General features: G+C 21.7%; 2 protein-coding genes across 5 annotated transcripts in view; one reads left to right on the top strand and one right to left on the bottom strand.

Annotated features, from left to right (window-relative positions):
- The window catches only part of LOC117168018 (protein O-mannosyltransferase 1), a 37,660-nt gene extending 19,384 nt beyond the window's left edge, over window positions 1-18,276 (bottom strand). The window contains exons 1-4 of one of the 3 annotated variants that reach the window (XM_033353334.1): window positions 18,166-18,276; window positions 11,679-11,944; window positions 7,725-8,026; window positions 7,459-7,633 (exon numbers count right to left, since the gene is read on the bottom strand). In XM_033353334.1, the coding sequence (XP_033209225.1) occupies window positions 7,459-7,633; window positions 7,725-8,026; window positions 11,679-11,944; window positions 18,166-18,237 (815 nt within the window). In that variant the 5' untranslated portion in view covers window positions 18,238-18,276. Of the gene's footprint in view, window positions 1-7,458; window positions 7,634-7,724; window positions 8,027-11,678; window positions 11,945-17,881; window positions 17,989-18,132 lie in introns of those variants that run through there. The other 2 variants (XM_033353333.1, XM_033353336.1) reach the window with 2 other exon arrangements.
- The window catches only part of LOC117168019 (ATPase WRNIP1-like), a 31,061-nt gene continuing 29,486 nt past the window's right edge, over window positions 18,264-19,838 (top strand). Inside the window, exon 1 of one of the 2 annotated variants that reach the window (XM_033353337.1) lies at window positions 18,264-18,528. The gene's annotated coding sequence lies outside the window, so the exon portion shown is untranslated. Of the gene's footprint in view, window positions 18,529-18,769; window positions 18,859-19,838 lie in introns of those variants that run through there. The other variant, XM_033353338.1, reaches the window with a different exon arrangement.

Here is a 19,838-nt window from a genome sequence, read left to right as displayed (position 1 = left end):
CGTTAAAAATTCATGTATTTTTTTGGGTGGAAAATTAATATTTTTATTTGAAAATTCACCATTTTTGTTGAAAATTAAACTATTTTGTAGAAAATCTGTTGTTTTTTCGTTGAAAACTATTTTTTTCAACTGAAAGTTTAACTATTCCATTTTTGATAAAAAAGTGATATTTTTGAGTGCAAAATTTAGATATTTGTTGAAAAATTAATTAATTTTGCAATTTTTTCCTCTGTTATGTTAAATTTTCAATAAAAAAATTATTTCTCAACTCAGATGGTTAATTTCATACTAAAAAACTAAAAAAATTTTAACCAAGGAAATTAATTTTCTACTAAAAAGACGGATTTTCAAACAATTAGTTACATTTTCAAACGAAAATTAAATACTTAAATTTTTAAATGAAAAACAAAATAATTTTAAGCAACATTTTCAAACACAGTAAGAAAAATCTTAACTATATTAATGAATTTTCATTTAAATTAAAGAATCTTCAACCAAAAAAATTAATTTTACAAAAATAGTTTCAATTTCCATGAAATAGTTTAATTTTCAATAAATAGGTAAATTTTCAACCTCGATAACTTTTCGGCTGATCAAAAACAAAACAGAACTATTTCGTTAAAAATTCATGTATTTTGTTACAAAGATTTTGTTGTTAGTTTTTTTTCTTGTAGAAAATTAATATTTTTATTTGAAAATTCATCTTTTTGTATAAAAATTTATATTTTTGGCTGAAAATTCAAGTGTTCCAGTTACATATTAATCATTTTAGTTGAAAATGCAACTTTTTAGTTTAAATTTAATTATTCCAGTTAAAGATTCATAATTTTATTTGAAAATTCATCATTTTGGTTGAAAATTGAACTATTTTGTTACAAATCTGTTTTTTTTTAACTATTTTTTTTTAACCGAAAGTTTAACTGTTCTATTTTTTATTAAAAATTGGTATTTTTAGCGCAAAATTTAGATATTTGTTTTAAAATAAATTAATTTTGGAAAAATTATTTTCAACAAAACAGATACGATTTTAACCACAGAGATGAATTTTTATTTAAATTGAAGAATCTTCATTTAAGAAAATTAATTTTTTTAAAGTAGTTTAGCTTTCCACCAAATAGTTGAATTTTCAATAAAAAATTGAATTTTCAACCCAGAAGACCAATTTTTTACCAAAAAAACTGAATTTTCAGCCAAACAGTTAAGTTTGCAAACAAAAAACGATAAATTTTCAACCTGAAAATGAAATAATTCAATTTTCAACGAAAAGAATGCATTTTGACAAAGTACTTGAACTCTCATAGTTATATTTTGAATCATTCAATTTTGAACCACGAAGATTAATTTTTTACTAAAAAGACGGATTTTCAAACAATTAGTTAAATTTTAAATAGTAAATTAAATACTTAAATCTTTACTTAAAAAACAAAATAATTTTGAACAACTACTAATGAATTTGTAATAAAATAGATACATTTTTAACCAAAGACATGAATTTTAATTAAATTGAAAAATCTTCAACCAAGAAAATTAATTTGTAACAAAGTAGTTTAACTTTCAACCAAATAGTTGAATCTTCAATAAAAAGATTAATTTTCTAAAAAAAAAAATAAAATTGCAACTAAATAGTTAAATTTTGAAATAAAAGAGACCAATTTTCAAATAGAAATAAAATAGTTAAATTTTCAGATTAAAAATAAAAATAAATTTGTTACACAAAATAAAAAACAAATTTCAACAAAATGGTTAAATCTTCAATAAAAAGATTAATTTTTTAAAGAAAAAACTGAATTTCCATCTGAACAGTTAAATTTTGATATAAAAGCGATAAATTTTAAAATAAAAATAAAATAGTTAATTTTTCAGATTAAAAATAAAAATAAATTTTTAACATAAAATAAAAAATAACTTTCAACAAAATATTTAAATATACAGAATATATATAAAGAATTTTCAATAAAATAGAAAAAAATTTAACTATATGAATGAATTAATGTATTTTGTTTAAAAATTGTATTTTTTCGTACACAATTAATATTTTTATTTGAAAATTAATCTTCTTGTTTAAAAATTCATCATTTTGCTTGAAAAGTGAACCATTTAGTAGAAAATCCATTTTTTTTTTGTTAAAAATTAATTTTTTCAACAAAAAGTTTAAATATTCTATTGTTTGTTGAAAATTGATATTTTGTGGAGCAAAATTTGAATATTAAAAAAAAATTAATTTACTTTGCAAATTTTTTCTTTGTTGTATTAAATTATGTTTGGAATAAACTTCAGGAATTAAAATAAATGCATTCAGAGACAAATATGAATGTTACTTTTAGATTACAGGGGAAATTAAAAAACTTGATGGAGAAAAATTAATTTTCAACAAAACAGATACGATTTTAACCACAGAGATGAATTTTTATTTAAATTGAAGAATCTTCATTTAAGAAAATTAATTTTTAACAAAGTAGTTTCACTTTTAAACAAATAGTTAAATTCTCAATGAAAAAATTAATTTTTAGCCCAGATGATTAATTTCATACCAAAAAACTGAATTTTAAACCAAATAGTTAAGTTTTCAAGTAAAAAACGATAAATTATCGACCCGAAAATAAAATAATGAAATTTCCAACCAAAAGAATGAATTTTTCACAAAGAACTTTAACTTTCAATTAAGTAGTTATATTTTGAACCATTCAATTTTGAACCACGAAGATTAAGTTTTTATTAAAATGACGAATTTTCATAAAAATAGTTAAATTTTCATTCGTAAATTAAATACTTAAATTTTTAGTCTAAAAAAATTATTTTGAACAACTAATAAATTTTCAACAAAACAGATACTATTTTAACCAGAGATGAATTTTTATTTAAATTGAAAAATCTTCAATAAAATGATTAATTTTCAACACTGCAGATTAATTTTCTAAAAAAAACTGATTTCTTAAATAAAAGTTTTTAATTTTCAAACAACTACTAAATAGTTATATTTTTAGATAAGAGAATAAATTTTTAACTGTAAAACAAAACAAAAAAAGAATTTTCAACAAAATAGTTAAATGTGCAACCAGAAATGAATTTTCGACTATATTTATAAATATACAAATTTTAAATTAAAACTCATATTTCATGTTAGAAATTGAACAATTTTATTTTCTTAAATCGTCTTTTTGTTTAAGAAATCCATTTCTTTTGGTAGAAATGTTATATTTTTTTATTGAAAATGTAACTCTTCCATTAAAAATCAATCTGTTTTGACTGAGGATTTGAATATTTTGTTGAAAATTAATAATTTTTATTAGTCAACTGTTTTTGATTTAAAATTAAAATCGTATTTGGTAGAAATATCGTTTCTGGTTCAAAATTTATCTACTTAATAAAAGTTTAACTACTTCGTTGAAAATTCAGTTTTTTTATGGAAAAATAATCTCTTTAATTAAAGAATGAATTATTTTGTTCAAGATTCATATATTTTTTCGAAAATTCTTCTTTTTGGTAAAAAATAATTCTTCATGTTTAAAAATTAATATAATTGGTTGAAAATTCGACTTTTTGTTTAGGAAATACATTCATTTTAATATAAAGGTGATATTTTTTTTATTAAAAATGTAACTCGTCGATTAAAAATTAATCTGTTGTGATTAAAGATTTAAATATTCTGTTGAAAATTCGTCTTTTTTTATAACGTCAACTGTGTTTTATTTAAAATTAAAATCGTATTTGGCTGAAATATCTTTCTTGGTTCACACATTTTTGGAAAATTCTTCTTTTTTCTAAAAAATAATTCTTTTTGTTTGAAAAATGTATCCCTTTTAATTAAAAATTCGTATTCTTGTTTTGAAAATCCATCTGTTTTGGCAGAAATGTGATAATTTTTTTATTAAAAATGAAACTCCTTGATTAAAAATTCATCTGTTTATTTGAAAATATAAATATTCTGTTGAAAATTCGTCTTTTTTGAAGTCAAATATTTTTTATTTCAAATTAAAACAGTATTTGGTTGAAATATCTTTTTCGGTTCAAAAATGTATCTACTTAATAAGAGTTCAACTACTTTTTTAAACTTTTTTTTTTTTTGAAAACGTATCCCTTTTAGTTCAAAATTCTTCTTTTTGGTACAAAATTATTTTTGTTTAAAAATAATTATAATTGGTTGAAAATTCCACTTTTGTCGATTATTAAAAAACTGAACAATTTTCTGAAATTGAAAAAAATTAAAAATGCAAGTCCTTGATTAAAAATGAATCTGTTTTGATTGAAGATTTAAATATTTTGTTGAAAAATAGTAATTTTTCTGAAAGTCAACTCTGTTTTATTTAAAATTCAAATCGTATTTGGTAGAAATATCTTTTTCGGTTCAAAATTTAGCTTCTTGGTTAAGGATTGATGTATTTTTTTTAAATTCGGCTTTTTTTGGTAGAAAACAATTTTTTTTATTTTAAAATGTATCCCTTTTAGTTGAAAATTCGTCTTTTTGGTATAAAATCATTCTTTTTATTTAAAAATTAATAAAATTGCTAGAAAAGTCCACTTTGGTCGATTGATTCCACTGTTTTTTATTTAAACAAAAAAATTTTGATGAAAGATTCATGATTTTAGACGAAAACTCATCTTTCTTGTTACAAATTGAACAATTTTTTTAAAAATTCGTTGAAAATTAATATAATTACTTAAAAATTCTACTTTTTTTGTAGAAAATAATTCTTCTTGTTTGAAAAACTTGTCCCTTTTAATTTCAAATTGGACTTTTTGGTATAAAATGATTCTTCTTGTTAAAAATTAATATAATTGGTTGAAAATTTGACTTTTCTGGATGAATTCCACTGTTTATAATTCATTCTTTAAAAAATTTGGATTGAAAAGTTTTTATTTTAAAATGCAACTCCTTGATTAAAAATTAATATGTTTTGGTTAAAGACTCAAATATTTGGTTGAAAATGAGTAATTTTATTGGAATTAAATCATTTTTTTTACTAAAAATTAAAATCATATTTGGTTGAAACATCTTTTACGGTTTAAAATTTATATTCTTGTTGATATGTTTAATTACTTTTTTAAATTTTAATTCTTTTATTGAAGATTCATCTTTAAGTAAAAATTCAACTATTTTCCTCAAAATTCACGTCTCTTTTGGTAGAAAACAATTTTTTTATTTTAAAATGTATCCCTTTTATTTGAGAATTCATCTTTTTGGTATAAAAAAATTCTTTTTGTTTAAAAATTAATTGGAAAGTTGGAAATGTAAATTTTCTGTTGAAAATTCATCTTTTTTCTTGAAGTGAACTGTTTTTTAATTAAATTTAAAATCGTTTGAAAATGTATTCCTTTTAGTTTGAAAATTCGTCTTTTTGGTATAAAATGATTCTTCTTGTTTAAAAATTAATATAATTGGTTGAAAATTAAAATTTTGTCGATTATTATAAATTGAACAATTTTTTTAAATTCAAAAAATTAAATTGAATAAAAAAATAAAAATTAATCTGTTTTGATTGAAAATTTGAATATTTTATTGAAAGTCCGTCTTTTTTCTTTAAGTCAAGCGTTTCTTCTTTCAAATTAGAATCGTAATTGGCTGAAATAACTTTCTTGGTTCACGAATTTTTTTAAAGCTCTTCTTTTATGCTAAAAAATCATTATTTTTGTTTGAAAAATGTATCACTTTTAACTAAAAATTCATACTTTTGGTATAAAGAAATCTTGTTTAAAAACTAATATAATTTGTTGAAAAATCCACTTTTGTCGATTATTATAAACACAATTTTCTTAAATTGAACAAAAATAAATTAAAAAATTAAAAACGCAAGTCCTTGATTAAAAATTAATCTGTTTTGATTGAAGATTTAAATATTCTGTTAAACATTCGTCTTTTTTCTTAAAGTCAACTATTTTTTATTTAAAATTAAAATCGTATTTGTTTTAAACATCTTTTTTAGTTCAAAATTTATCTAATTAATGAAAGTTTAATTACTTTGTTAAAAATTTAGTTTTTTTTTTTAAGTGAAAATCATCTCTGATTAAAAATATCCACTATTTCATCAAAATTAACGTACTTTTGGAAAATTCTTCTTTTTTGGTAGAAACTAATTCTTCTTGTTTGAAAATGTATCCCCTTTAGTTCAAAATTCCTCTTTTTGTTGTAAAATGATTCTTCTTGTTTAAAAATTAATATAATTGGTTGAAAATTGGAATACTTAATACAAGTTTAACTATTTGTAAGAAATTCAGTTTTTTTTATTCAGAAATCATCTCTTTGGTCAAAAATTGATGTATTTTTTTTTAATTTGTCTTTTTTTTTGTAGAAAATCATTCTTTTTGTTTGGAAATTCGTCTTTTTTGTATAAAACGATTCTTCTTGTTTAAAAATTAATATAATTCGTTGAAATTTCGACTTTTGTGGATGAATTCCACTGTTTTTAATTTAAACTAAAAACTTTTGATTGAAGATTCACGATTTTAGATGAAAACTCATCTTTCCTGTTAATTTTTTTTATTAAAAATGCAACTCCTTGATTAAAAATTAATCTATTTTCGTTGAAAATGTAAATTTTTCATTTAAAAATTCGTCTTTTTTCTTAAAGTCAACTGTTTTTCTTAACTGTTAAAAAAGTTAAAAATTCAACTATTTTGTTCAAAATTCACGTATTTTTGAAAAAATTCTTTTTTGGTAGAAAATAATTCTTTTTATTTTGAAAATGTATCCTTTTTTAGTTTAAAATTCGTCTTTTTGGTATAAAATGATTCTTCTTGTTTAAAAATTAATATAATTCCTTGAAAATTCGACTTTTGTGGATGAAGTCCACTCTTGTTAATTTAATCTTTAAAAAATTTGGATTGAAAAGTGCTTTTTTTTTATTGACAAATCATCTCTTTGGTTAAAAATTGAATCTTTTTTAAAAGATTGATGTATTTCTTGAAAATTTGTCTTTTTTTAGTAGAAAATAATTCTTCTTGCTTGAATTTTGTGAATTAATTCAACTGTTTTCAATTTTATCTTTAAAAAAATGTTGATTGAAAAATGATTTTTTTTTTCAAAAAATGCAACTCTTTGATTAAAAATTAATATCTTTTAGATGAAGCCTCAAATATTTTGTTGCAAATTCGTAATTTTTCTGAAATTAAATGATTTTTTACTAAAAATTAAAATCGTAGTTGGTTGAAATATCTTTTCTCGTTCAAAATTTATCTACTTAATACAAGTTAAACTATTTGTTAAAAATTCAGATTTTTCATTGAGAAATCATCCCTTTGGTTAAAAATTGAACTATTCTGTTCAAAATTCATGTATTTAAAAAAAAATCCTCTTTTTTTAGTAGAAAATAAATCTTCCTAGGTGAAAATTCGACAAATTTCGTAAACAATTAATCAACTTTGTTGAAAATGCAATATTTTTACTCGAAATTCAAGAAATTCAGTTTTTATATTATGACAATAAAATAAAAGATACTTTCGTGCAATAAAATTGAAATTTACCATAAAGCACAAGTGAGATTGACAGCAGCCAGTGTGAGCCAGGCCCACCAAGCAAAAGTGAGAGGCCGATCCATAACTTTTCTGAATTTCATCACACACAATAAGCCCATGAGTGAGAATTGTATCAGAATGCTTTCCATGAGGATGAAACGTGATTGAGTCAAGAGAGCATTATCTGAAAGTTGAGGCATTAAAATATTTCTTCAAAAAATCGAACACATAAATAAGAAAAATATACATATTGAATAAAAAAAAAGAGAGCTTACCGAAAAGTAGCATTAGTCCTACAATTGCAGAACTCCAGTGCTTAAATCCTAATTCTAGGGCCAAGTGATAAGCGGTGGGAATTAAAAGACTACCGCATAATGCTGGAATCAGTCTTAGTGCGAAGAGAGGAACATTCTCTCCGTAAGGACTTCCTATTCTGTCGAATTTAAATTGTCCGTCAAAACCAGCCAAATAAGCTGCGGCCGAAATGAGTTGCTTTCCCAGTGGAGGATGCGAATCAAAAAAAAATGTGCTTTTCATATAAAGACTCACGTATTTGCCATAGTGCAATTCATCGAATCTATTAAGAAATAAAATTTAAAAAATTTAAAAAGTTGATGTATAATAAGAACATAATGATTCATTTATTTAAATTAAAACCTAGAAGATGAATTTTTAACAAAAAAGTTTAGCTCTCAACTCCGTAGTTTTATTTTCAAACAAAAAATATGAATTTTCAATTAAAATTATAAAAATTAAACTGTAATAAAGGTATATTTCACAAATTTATTGATATTATTAATTTTATTATTAGTGATTGATGATATTATTTATTTATGTGATTTAATTTTAGATTAATGTTCTACCAAAATAGATAAATTCTCAACGAAAAAGAGAATAAATAAATTTTCAGTTTGAAATATTCATTTTCAAACAATAAGATGAAATTTGAACCATCCTGATTAATTTCTAGAAAAAAATAAGAATTTCCAATAAAAACATAAATTTTTAACAAACAAACATTTCAACGAAAAATGGAAGTCAAATTTTCAGTTAAAAAATGATTTTCCACCAAATTAATTAATTTTCAACAAAAATAATGAATCTTTAACTGGTCTATTGGAATTTTCAATTAGAAAAGTTGAATTTTTTACCAAGAAAATTAACTTCTATCATAAAAGACGAATTTTCAACTAAAGAAATATCATTTTTCAACGAAAAAGGGAATAAATAAAGTTTCAGTTAAAAAGATGAATTTTCAAATAACATAAAACTTCAACCATCCAGATTAATTTCTACCATAAAGACGAATTTTCAACAAAATACATGAATTCTCAACCAATTGGTCGAATTTTCTGCTAAAAAAAGATAATTTTTATAACCAAAATGTTTAAAATTCAATTGAAAAAAATTAGTTTTCAACTGGAAATTGAAAAATTTTAATTTCAGTTAAAAAATTAATTTTCCACAAAAAAGCACAAATATCCAACGAAAGTGATGAAATTTGAACAAAAATTATGAATCTTCAACTGAAATTAAAACCAAAAAAATTCATTTTTTCAAAAGATAGTTTCATTTTCAAAAAAAAATATACATTTTGAACAAAAATGATGAATATTAAACGGACATTTTTGCATTTTTAATAGAAAAGATTAATTTTTACACAAGAAAATTAATTTGAAACAAAAATTTCAACGAAGATGATAAATTTTTTAGAAAAAATTATGAATCTTCAACTTGAATAGTGAAATTTTAACCAAAAAAGTTGAATTTCCAACTAAAATAACGAATCTTCAATTGGAATACTTGAATTTTCAACGAAAAAGATGAATTTTTCACTGAAATGATTTATTTTCTTAAGAAAAGACGAATTTTCAACTGAAAAATATAATTTTTTCAACTAAAAATTGAGTTAAATTTTCAATTAAAAAAAGTTTCAACCAAAAAAATAACAAATTTTCAACAAAATAGTTCAAGTCCCAAATGAAATAATTAACTTTTCAGTACATAAAAAAAAATAATTTTCAGGCAGAGAAAAATAAATTTTCCAAAGAGATAAATTTTCGCTTAGAATATCAACCAAAAAGATTTTAATTTTTAATAAAAAACAGTTGAATTGAAATAAAAAAGCCAATTTTTCAACTAAAGTTAAATTTTTAAACAAGGAAGATTTTTCAGTAGAGAAAGAAAAAATTCCAAACAAACTGTTTAATTTTTAAACAAAAAGATCAATTTTCAACCAAAAATGAAACCGTTAAATTTTCGATTTAAAAAATTAATTTTTAATAAGAAGATTAATTTCTACCAAAAAAAGACGAATTTTTAAATAAAAAATATAAATTTTTCAACTAAAAATTGAATCACACTTTCAGTAAAAAATGCAACGAATGAAATAAAAAATTTTCAAAAAAATGGTTCAACTTTTAAATGAAATAGTTAAGTTTTCAGTAAAAAAAAAAAAAAAATTTCGGTCATGGAAAAAACTAATTTTCCAAAGAGATGAATTTTCACTTAAATTGATGATTAATCAACAAAAAAATTAATTAAAAAAAAAGTAGTTTCACTTTCAACTAAGTTAGTTTAATTTTCACCACAAAATATTAATTTTCAAATAAAATGTAGTCGTTGATATTTCATCCAAAAAGATGTTAATTCTTAATCAAAAACAGTTGAAAGTTTTTTCAGTCAAGAGAGAGTTAAAAAAATTAATTTTCAATTAAACTAATTACTTTTCTACTGAAATAATGAATTTTCATCTGGAATAGTGAAATTTTAAATAAAAAAGATTAATTTTCAACTAAAAAGGTTAATTTCTACCAAAAAATACGAATTTTTAACTAAAAAATATAATTTTTTGAATTAAAAATTTAATTCAATTTAAAAAAATTTCTCTCATCCATATAAAATAAAATCAAAAATGTTAACAACAAAGATTATATTTATAACAAAAGATACAAATTTTCAACAAAACAATGAAACGAAATTTTTTAAATCATATACATAAAAAATTTTCACAACAAAAATTAAATCTATAACCAAAAATACAAATTTTCAACAAAATACAAATTTAAAAAAATATATATAAATTTTCAACAAAAAACATGAATTGTTAGCGAAAAATATAATAATTAAAATTTTCAAGCCTTTTTATTTAATTTTAAAGAAAAAACAGTTGATCAAAACCAAAAAGATAAATTTTCTAACAACAAAAATTAATGTTACAGTTAAAAATACGAATTTTCAATTAAATATATAAATTTTCAACCAAAAAACATGAATTCTCAATAAAAATTTGATAGATAACTATGTATAATAGATATTAATTTTTTACCTAAAAGAACAAATTTCCAATGAAAATACATGAATTTTCAATGGAACAAAATGAATTTTAAGACATAAAATACCATTTTTGAACCAAACAGAATTTTGAAGAAAAAAAAAACAGATAAATTTTCAACCAAAAATAAAACGGTTGAATTTTTAGTTTAAAAAATTAATTTTCAATTTAACTGATTAATTTTCTACTAAAATTATGAATTTTAAACTGAAATCATGGAACTTTAAACCAATCATACGAATTTTCAAATGAAAAGATTAACTTCTAGCAAAAAAGACGAATTTTGAAATAAAAAATATAATTTTTTTAACTAAAAATTGAGTTACATTTTCAGTTAAAAAAAAAAAAATAATCCAAAAAAAAATAACAAATTTTCAACAAAACGGTTTCAATGCCAAATGAAATAGTTAACTTTTCAGTACAAAAAAAAAGAATTGCTTTCAGTCAGAGACTGTAACAAACCAAATTTAAACGAAATAATTGAATTTTTAACTAAAAAAATAGATTTTCAAGCAAAATAGTTAAATTTTCAGTTAACAAAATTAAATTTTCAAGAAAAAATTTTTTTTAATCAAAGTGATAAATTTTCATCTAAAATGATGAATCTTCAACTGGAAAAGATCAAATTTCAAGTAAAAAAAATTAACTTTCAACAAAGAATAGAATACTTAAATTTTCAGTTGAGAAATTATTTAAAAAAAAAAGATTTTCCAAGAAAATAGTTAAATAAGTAATATAAATCTACTTTTACAAATGAAGAATCATTGTTACTTAATTCTATATTGCAATTAAAAAAAATCACCCTAATCACCAAAAAATAATTTACTCTAAAATTATAGAAAAAGATAAAATTTTAACAAATTCAAAAGAATTTTAGGATTATAAGGAAACTTACACAATACTTCGAGGTTCTTCTAATCGATAGAGACGAGTAGCAAGGCCAACGAGTAATAAAGTCACAGCGACCAAATCTATCTCCAAATTTATTCTAACACGAGCTGGCGAAGAATCAATCACTAAAGGCTCGATTTTGTCTTTAAGAGATCCTCTAGGTGAAATTTTTTCTTTTTTCTCGTCGACGATCTTGTCCGTTGTAATTTTTTCAACTTTTTGTTTAGTTGGCTGCTTATTAGTTGTTTCCAACAATGGATCTTCATTTTTCTGATGAAAAAAATAAATAAATATATAGCTCATTCCACGGCTATTTACCCTCTAGATTTCTTTTTGTGAAATATATTTTTTTCGTTCTTTGTTGAAAAATATTTAATACGTACTTTTTAATTTCAATATGATATGCAAAATTTTCGAGAAATACATTTTTAAAATTAAATTAAAAAAAAAGTGATGTCTTAACTGTTTTATAATTTTTGGTGTATTAATCCACAAAAAAAGTGGAAAAATTAGTCACTTTTTTAGCAATCTCTATTTGTTTATAGAAATGTCTAATTTATTTATGAAAATTCAATGGCACATTAGGCAAAAGGTTTGAAATTTTGTTGATAAATACTTTTTCAATTATAAAAAAGTTAAGATGATCACTTTTTTTTAAACGATCATTTTGAACATTTTATTTCACTGAAATTGTGCATATCATATTGACATAAAAAAATACGTATTAAATATTTTTCAACAAAGAACGAAAAAAAAAATTTCACACCAAAAAACCCATATGCATTTAAATTAAATATAAATTCCAGATCTAAAAAGTTCTTTTCAATTATTTTATGCTTCCAAAAAAAGCTTAGAAAGTAGAAGAGGTATTTTTATACATTTTAATTTTGGATTGAGTAATAACCACTAAAATTTCGACTTTAAGAAAAATATTTTCAGATTAAATTGCACCTAAATCTTTTTTATCTTTATTTCTTAATAGTTTCCTCGTACACTCTTTTTCCTTAGGATTCTAGTTTTGAGTATGATTTTTTTTTAAAGTTCATTTTAAATCAAAGATTTGAATTTTTTATAAAACTAGATGAACTTTCAACCAAAAAAACACGAATTGTCTGCAAAACGTTTTATTTTTCAACCCGAAAAATGTGAATTTTCAACAAAAATGTAATTTTCAAGAAAGTAGTTGAATGTCCTACGAAAATAATTAAACTTTCAAGCCAAAAGACGAATATTAAAAAAGCAGTTAAATTTTTAACAAAAAAGTATGACTTTTCAACAAAATACATAAACTTTCAAATAAATAATTGAAATTTTAGTTGAAAAGTTAATGTTTAAAACGGAAAGTCGAACTTCAAAACCTAGAAGTTTAAATTGAACCAAATAGTTCAACTTTAAATCTACAAACACGAATTTTCAACTAGATCGTCGAATTATTGACCAAAACCAGTGGAAGATTCAACGAAATAGTTGAATTTTCCAGCCAGAAAGACGTAGTTTTTAGAAGACGGTGGAATTTTATATAAAAAAGGTGAATTTTCAAACCAAAAATGTTCCTTTTCAATCCAAAGGGACGAATTTTTAACGCAAGAGTTGAATTTTCCACTAAAAATTAACACTTTTAAAACAAAATGTTAGATTTCCAAGTCAAGAGGTGACTTTTCAAACCAAAGGGATGATTTTTTAAATAAAAAACTGGAATCTTCTTCTAAAAATATGAATTTTCAATGAAACACATGAATTTTCAATAAAGAGGATGACTATTCAACTAAATTGTTGAATTTTGAACAAAATAATAAAAATTTCAATTAAAAATTTTTTGTTAACCATATAAATAAAAATTTCAACCACGAAGATTAAATTTATGCAAATTATTGAAAATTTTCAACAAAATACAACAATTTTAAACTAAAACGGATAAATTATTTTAAAAATTGTCTTATTTTCATCAACATAATAAAAATGATGAATTCGAAATAAAAAGAATGACTTTTTAACAAAACTGTGAAATTTTTGAGAAAACAATAAAAGTTTCATTGAAAAATTTTTTTCATCCATATAAAATCAAAAATTTAACAACAAAGATTAAATTTATAACAAAAGATACCAATTTTCAACAAAAAATGAAAAAATTGTTTTAAGTCATATACATAAAAAATTTTAACAACAAAAATTAAATCTAAAACAAAAAATAAAAATTTTTTAAAAAATACATGAATTTTTTATAAAAATGTAATATTTGATAAAAAAAATTTTTTATAAAAATGTAATATTTGATAAAAAAAATTTTTTACCATATAAATAAAGCATTTTAACCACGAGGATTAAATTTATACAAAAAATATAAATTTTGAAAAAAATACATAAATTTTCAACAAAAAACTAGAAAGCAAAAACAGTTAAATATGTATAACCAAAAAAGATGAATTTTTTATTTAATACCAAAATCAGTTAAATAAAACCAAAAAGATGACTTTTCCACGAAGAAAACATTAATTTTATATAAAAAGAAGAAGAATTTTCAACAAAATACATGAATTCTCAAAAAAATACAATAGTTGAAATTTTCAACAAAATTTAAAAAACAAATAAAGCAAAAACAGTTAAATATAACCAAAAAGACGAATTTTTCAACAACATTAATAAATTATGAAAGAAAACAGATTTCAATTTTCAATCACAAATAGCTGAATACAAAAACAAAAATTTCTACCAAGAAAATGAATTTTTTACCAAAAAAGACCAATTTTAAACAAAGTAAAAAAACTCTCAAACAAAAACATGCATTCTCAATAAAAAATACAATAGTTGAAATTTCTAACCCAAAATACTTGAATACAACCCAAAAGATGAATTTTCGACCGATAAAATTAATTGTATATATAATTTTTCCACAAAATATATGAATTTTCATCCAAGAATCATGAATTCTCAATAAAAAATACAATAGTTGAAATTTTTAACATTTTTTTTTTCATTTTAAGACAAAAACAGTTGAGCACAACCAAAAATATGAATTTTCTACCAAGAAAATTAATTTCTATGCCAAAAAGACCAACTTTCAATAAAATACATGAATTTTAAACGAAAAATACAACTAAATTTTGTTTGTAATTTTATACGAAAATCAGTTAAATACAACCAAAAAGATGATTTTTCCACGAAGAAAATTAATTTTATATAAAAAGAAGAATTTTCAACAAAATACATAATTTATAAAAAAAAATCAATAGTTGAAATTAAAAAAAAACAGTAGTTGAAATTTTCAAAAAATAAAAAAAAATTAAACAAAGCAAAAACAGTTGAATATAACCAAAAAGACGAATTTTCCAACAAACCAAATAAATTTTCAAACAAAAAAGATTTTATTTTAAATCAGAAATAGTTGAATACAACAACAAAAATCTCTAGCTAGAAAATTAATTTTATACCAAAAAAGACGAATTTTAAACAAAGTACACAAATTTTTAACCAAAAACATGCATTCTCAAAAAAAAGAATACAATAGTTGCAATTTTTTAAACATTGAAAAAAATTTGTAACCCAAAATACTTTAATATAACCAAAAAGATGAATTTTCTACCGATAAAATTAATTGTATACCAAAAAAATACGAATTTTCAACAAATTACATGAATTCTCAATAAAAAAAATACAATAGTTAACTTTTTTTCTTTTTTTTTATATTTTAAGATAAAAACAGTTGAATACAAAAAAAATATGAATTTTCTACCAAGGAAATTAATTTATATGCCAAAAAGACAAATTTTCCATAAAATACATGAATTTTAAATTAAAAATGCAGCTAAATTTAAAAAAAGTTTATAACAAAATCAGCCAAATACAACCAAACAGATGACTTTTCCACCAAGAAAATTAATTTTATATATATAAAAAAAAGAATTTTCAACAAAATACATGACTTCTAAAAAAAAAATTGAACAGTCGAAATTTTGAACAAAGAATACAGTAGTTGAAATTTTCAACAAAATTTAAAAAAAAATATAGTTCAATATAACCAAAAAGATCAATTTTATACCAAAAATCCGAAGTTTTCAACAAAATTCATAAATTTGGAAAAAAACAAGATTTTAATTTAAAATCAGAAATAGTTGAATACAACAAAAATGTCTATCAAGAAAATTAATTTTATACCAAAAAAGACGAATTTTAAACAAAGTTCCAAATTTTTTAACCAAAAACATGCTTTCTCAACCAAAAATACAATATTTGAAATTTTCAAGAAAATTTAAAAAAAATAAATAAAAAATAGTTAAATATAACCAAAAAGATCAATTTTATATAAAAAAGACGATTTTTCAAAAGAATACATCAATTTTCAAAAAAAAAAAGGATTTTAATTTTAAATCGCAAAAAGTTGAATACAACAAAAATTTCTACCAAGAAAATTAATTTTATACCAAAAAAGACGAATTTTAAACAAAGTTCCAAATTTTTTAACCAAGAACATGCTTTCTCAACAAAAAATACAATATTTGAAATGTTCAACAAAATTTTAAAAAAATAAAGAAAAAATAGTTAAATGTAACCAAAAAGATCAATTTTATATTAAAAAAAGATGAATTTTCAAAAGAATATATAAATTTTCAAAAAAAAAGGATTTTAATTTTAAATCGCAAAAAGTTGAATACAACAAAAATGTCTATCAAGAAAATTAATTTTATACCAAAAAACACGAATTTTAAACAAAGTACAAAAATTTTTAACCAAAAACATGCATTCTCAACAAAAAATACAATAGTTGAAATTTTTACAATTTGTTTTTTTAATTTGAAAGTAAAAACAGTTGAACACAACCAAAAATATGAATTTTTTACTCCAAAATTAATTTATATGCGAAATAGTCAAATTTTCCATAAAATACATGAATTTTAAATTAAAAATATAGCTAAATTTTTTTAAATTTTATACCAAAATCAGTTAAATACAACCAAAAAGATTACTTTTCCACCAAGAAAATTAATTTTATATCAAAAAAGAATTTTCAACAAATTACATGAATTTTCATCCAAAAAACATGAATTCTCAATAAAAAATACAATAGTTGAAATTTGTATCTTTTTTTTAAATTTTAAGACAAAAACAGTTGAACACAATCAAAAATATTATTTTTCTACCAAGGAAATTAATTTATATACTAAAAAGACAAATTTTCCATAAAATACATGAATTTTAAATTAAAAATACAGCGAAATTTTTAAAAATTTTATAATAAAATCAGTGAAATACAACCAAAAAGATGACTTTGCCACCAAGAAAATTAATTTTATATAAAAAAAAAGAATTTTCAACAACATACATGATTTCTAAAAAAAAAAAATTAAACAGTTGAAATTCTGAACAAAAAATACAGCAGTTGAAATTTTCAACAAAATTACAAAAAAAAATAAAGCAAAAATAGTTAAATATAACCAAAAAGATCAATTTTATACCAAAAAACACGAATTTTAAACAAAGTACAAAAATTTTTAACCAAAAATACGCATTCTCAAGGAAAAATACAATAGTAGAAATTTTTAACTTTTTTTTTTTTTAATTTGAAAGCAAAAACAGTTGAAAACAACCAAAAATATACATTTTTTACTCAGAAAATTAATTTCTATGCCAAAAAGACCAATTTTCAATGAAATACATGGAGTTTTAAAAAAACTTAATTTTTAACGAAAAGAATGAGTTTTTAACAAAGTATTTCAACTTCCAACTAAGTAGTTTTAATTTCAACAACAAAAAATAAACTCTCAACCAAAAAGCTTAAAATAAAAAATTTCACCAAAGAAATATTATTTTCAATCAAAATACTAGATATTCCAACCAAAAAAGATTTTAATTTTTAATAAAAAATAGTTGAACGTAACTAAAAAAGATGAATTTTTAGCTAAATTTCCAGTTAAGATCCCTTTAACATGATGCATATTCTATTAACTGGTTCTTAACTGGTTTTAACCTTATTTAACCTCATCGTAGTGTCATCAACATTTTTTGTTTCTTCTTTCATCCTAAAATGTATACTTATATCCGTTTTTTAATTTTAAAATAACGGCCATGATTGTAATCTTCTCCTCTTTATATAGAAAAGGTGTTTTTTTTTATTAACTGCATTTTTTAGTTTAATAAAATTATTGTCCAATATAAATTTATTTTCACTTCGCAATTTCCATTTAGAAAGTTGTTAGTTTAAGTTCGACTTACTGATACCGGCGACATTAAAAAATTGGTTCCGATCCATTTTAGAGAATGATCACATTTATGAATCAATTTTAAGATTTAATAAATAGATACTATCAATTTTTATTCCAGAATTTACTATAGTTCGACATATAATAAGTCCTCTCTTGGCTATTTAGTTTCACTTTTACCAAAACTTTACTCTATTCGACAAAGGGCTTCACTGAATAATGAGTTGTTTCGAGTTTGGTGACTGACAAAATAATTTGACATACCTCGTCCTGGAAAATGCGTTCTGTGACACTAACCCTGCCATTGTAGTCAAAATTCGCGCTGTGTTTGCCGTCTGACGTTTTCGTTTTTCTCCGACGAACCTCCATCGCGCATTTCCGTACTAACTTCCCGATTTTCGATAAACGTCAAAAGGATCAAAAGGACATTTTACACTCGCCACGCCAGCAAAATTCTTTGCTTTCGTTCTCGGTTCGCAGCGCGAGAAAGGTCGTCTTGTCTTCCTCTCATGAGAGAATCTCGCCTCCCTAGTTAGAACCAAATGTGAGAATACGCTATAGGTAGTATTTAGCGACGCTGTAACGGTACTTGCATCCTTTCATCGCGGAGAGGTTATGGGTTATAGGAGGCTCCCTTTCTTATTTTTTTCCTTTTTACAAGTAGGTATATAGAAATTACTGACATGTTGACATATTTCTTTATTGTTACTTTATAACTATATTTGCGACAAGAACATGTCAAGCATATAAATCTTAATATTTGTGTGTAAATAATCCTGCAAGTTTACTCGTGAGTAAAAAGTTTACCGGTTTTAACAACAGTTTAAATAAACAGAGATGAAATTAGTAAATACATGTTTTATTCACAAGCAGAATCAGTAAAACATGAAAAATGTCATTTGTTATTGACAATGTCCTGAATGGCTGTCAAAACAAGTCAAGACAACCGCACGTGGACGTGGAGGTTATGTTGCATTATAGTAAATATTGGTAAATAAACATTTAAAAATCGCGGGAAATTTAAAATTCATTGACAGCTTAACATTAATTTTAATGGCTTATGTTAAAATGGCTTTGTCTATACACAGTAACTTTATAATCGAAGAAGAAAAGGACTTTTGTTCTCTTTTTTGGTTTATAACATTTTTTCATAATCAGGGGTCATCTACAAAATTGCGTATAAGGCGTTTTTCTGAAGTTTTGAACCCCCTCCCTCGATATATAGTGGAAGAATGGGTTTGGAGCATTGACCTGAATTGACCTTTGATTGGTTGAAGACTCAACTGTTCTGTTGAAAATTCAACTTCTTTGGTTGAATTTAAGTTCCTTTGAGTTAAAAATAATTATTTTTTCCGTTGAAATATCAATTATTACATTTTTTGTTGAGAATTCAACATTTTAGTTTAAGATTCATTTCTTTGGTTAGAAATTTAATTACTTTGTAAAAATTATAATTTCATTTAATTAATTATAATTATTTAATTGATTAATTATATTGGTTATTATTAAATTAAAAAAATTAACTGAAAATTGAATACCATTTAAGGCTGACATTTTTTTTAAATGGATCTATTTGGCAAAAAATTCAATTACTTTTTTGAAAATTCGACTTCTTTAGTTAAATTAAATTTTTTTTTATTTTTGTTTTAAATATCAACTGTATCACATTTTTAGCTAACAGTTTATAATTTTAGTTCAAAAATTAATTCCTTTGATTAAAATTGAACTATTTTGTAAAAAAAATTCCTTGACAATTTTTTGAAACTAAACATTGAATTAATAATTACTAAATAAATTTAAATAAATTTAATAATATTAATTAATATTTAATTGAAAATTAATTTTATTAACTGAAAAGTAATTATAACATTGTGGTTGAATTTTTTTTCAAAAAGGTTCAAATTAACTGTTTTCTGATTTTAAAATAATTATTTTTTGGTTGAAATATCAACCATTACATTTTTTGTTGA

Source organism: Belonocnema kinseyi, chromosome 2 (assembly GCF_010883055.1).
Source record: "Belonocnema kinseyi isolate 2016_QV_RU_SX_M_011 chromosome 2, B_treatae_v1, whole genome shotgun sequence".
NCBI classification, from domain to species: Eukaryota; Metazoa; Arthropoda; class Insecta; order Hymenoptera; family Cynipidae; genus Belonocnema; species Belonocnema kinseyi.
Note: the sequence above shows the minus strand (reverse complement) of the source record. Positions and strands in the feature narration are given on the sequence as shown.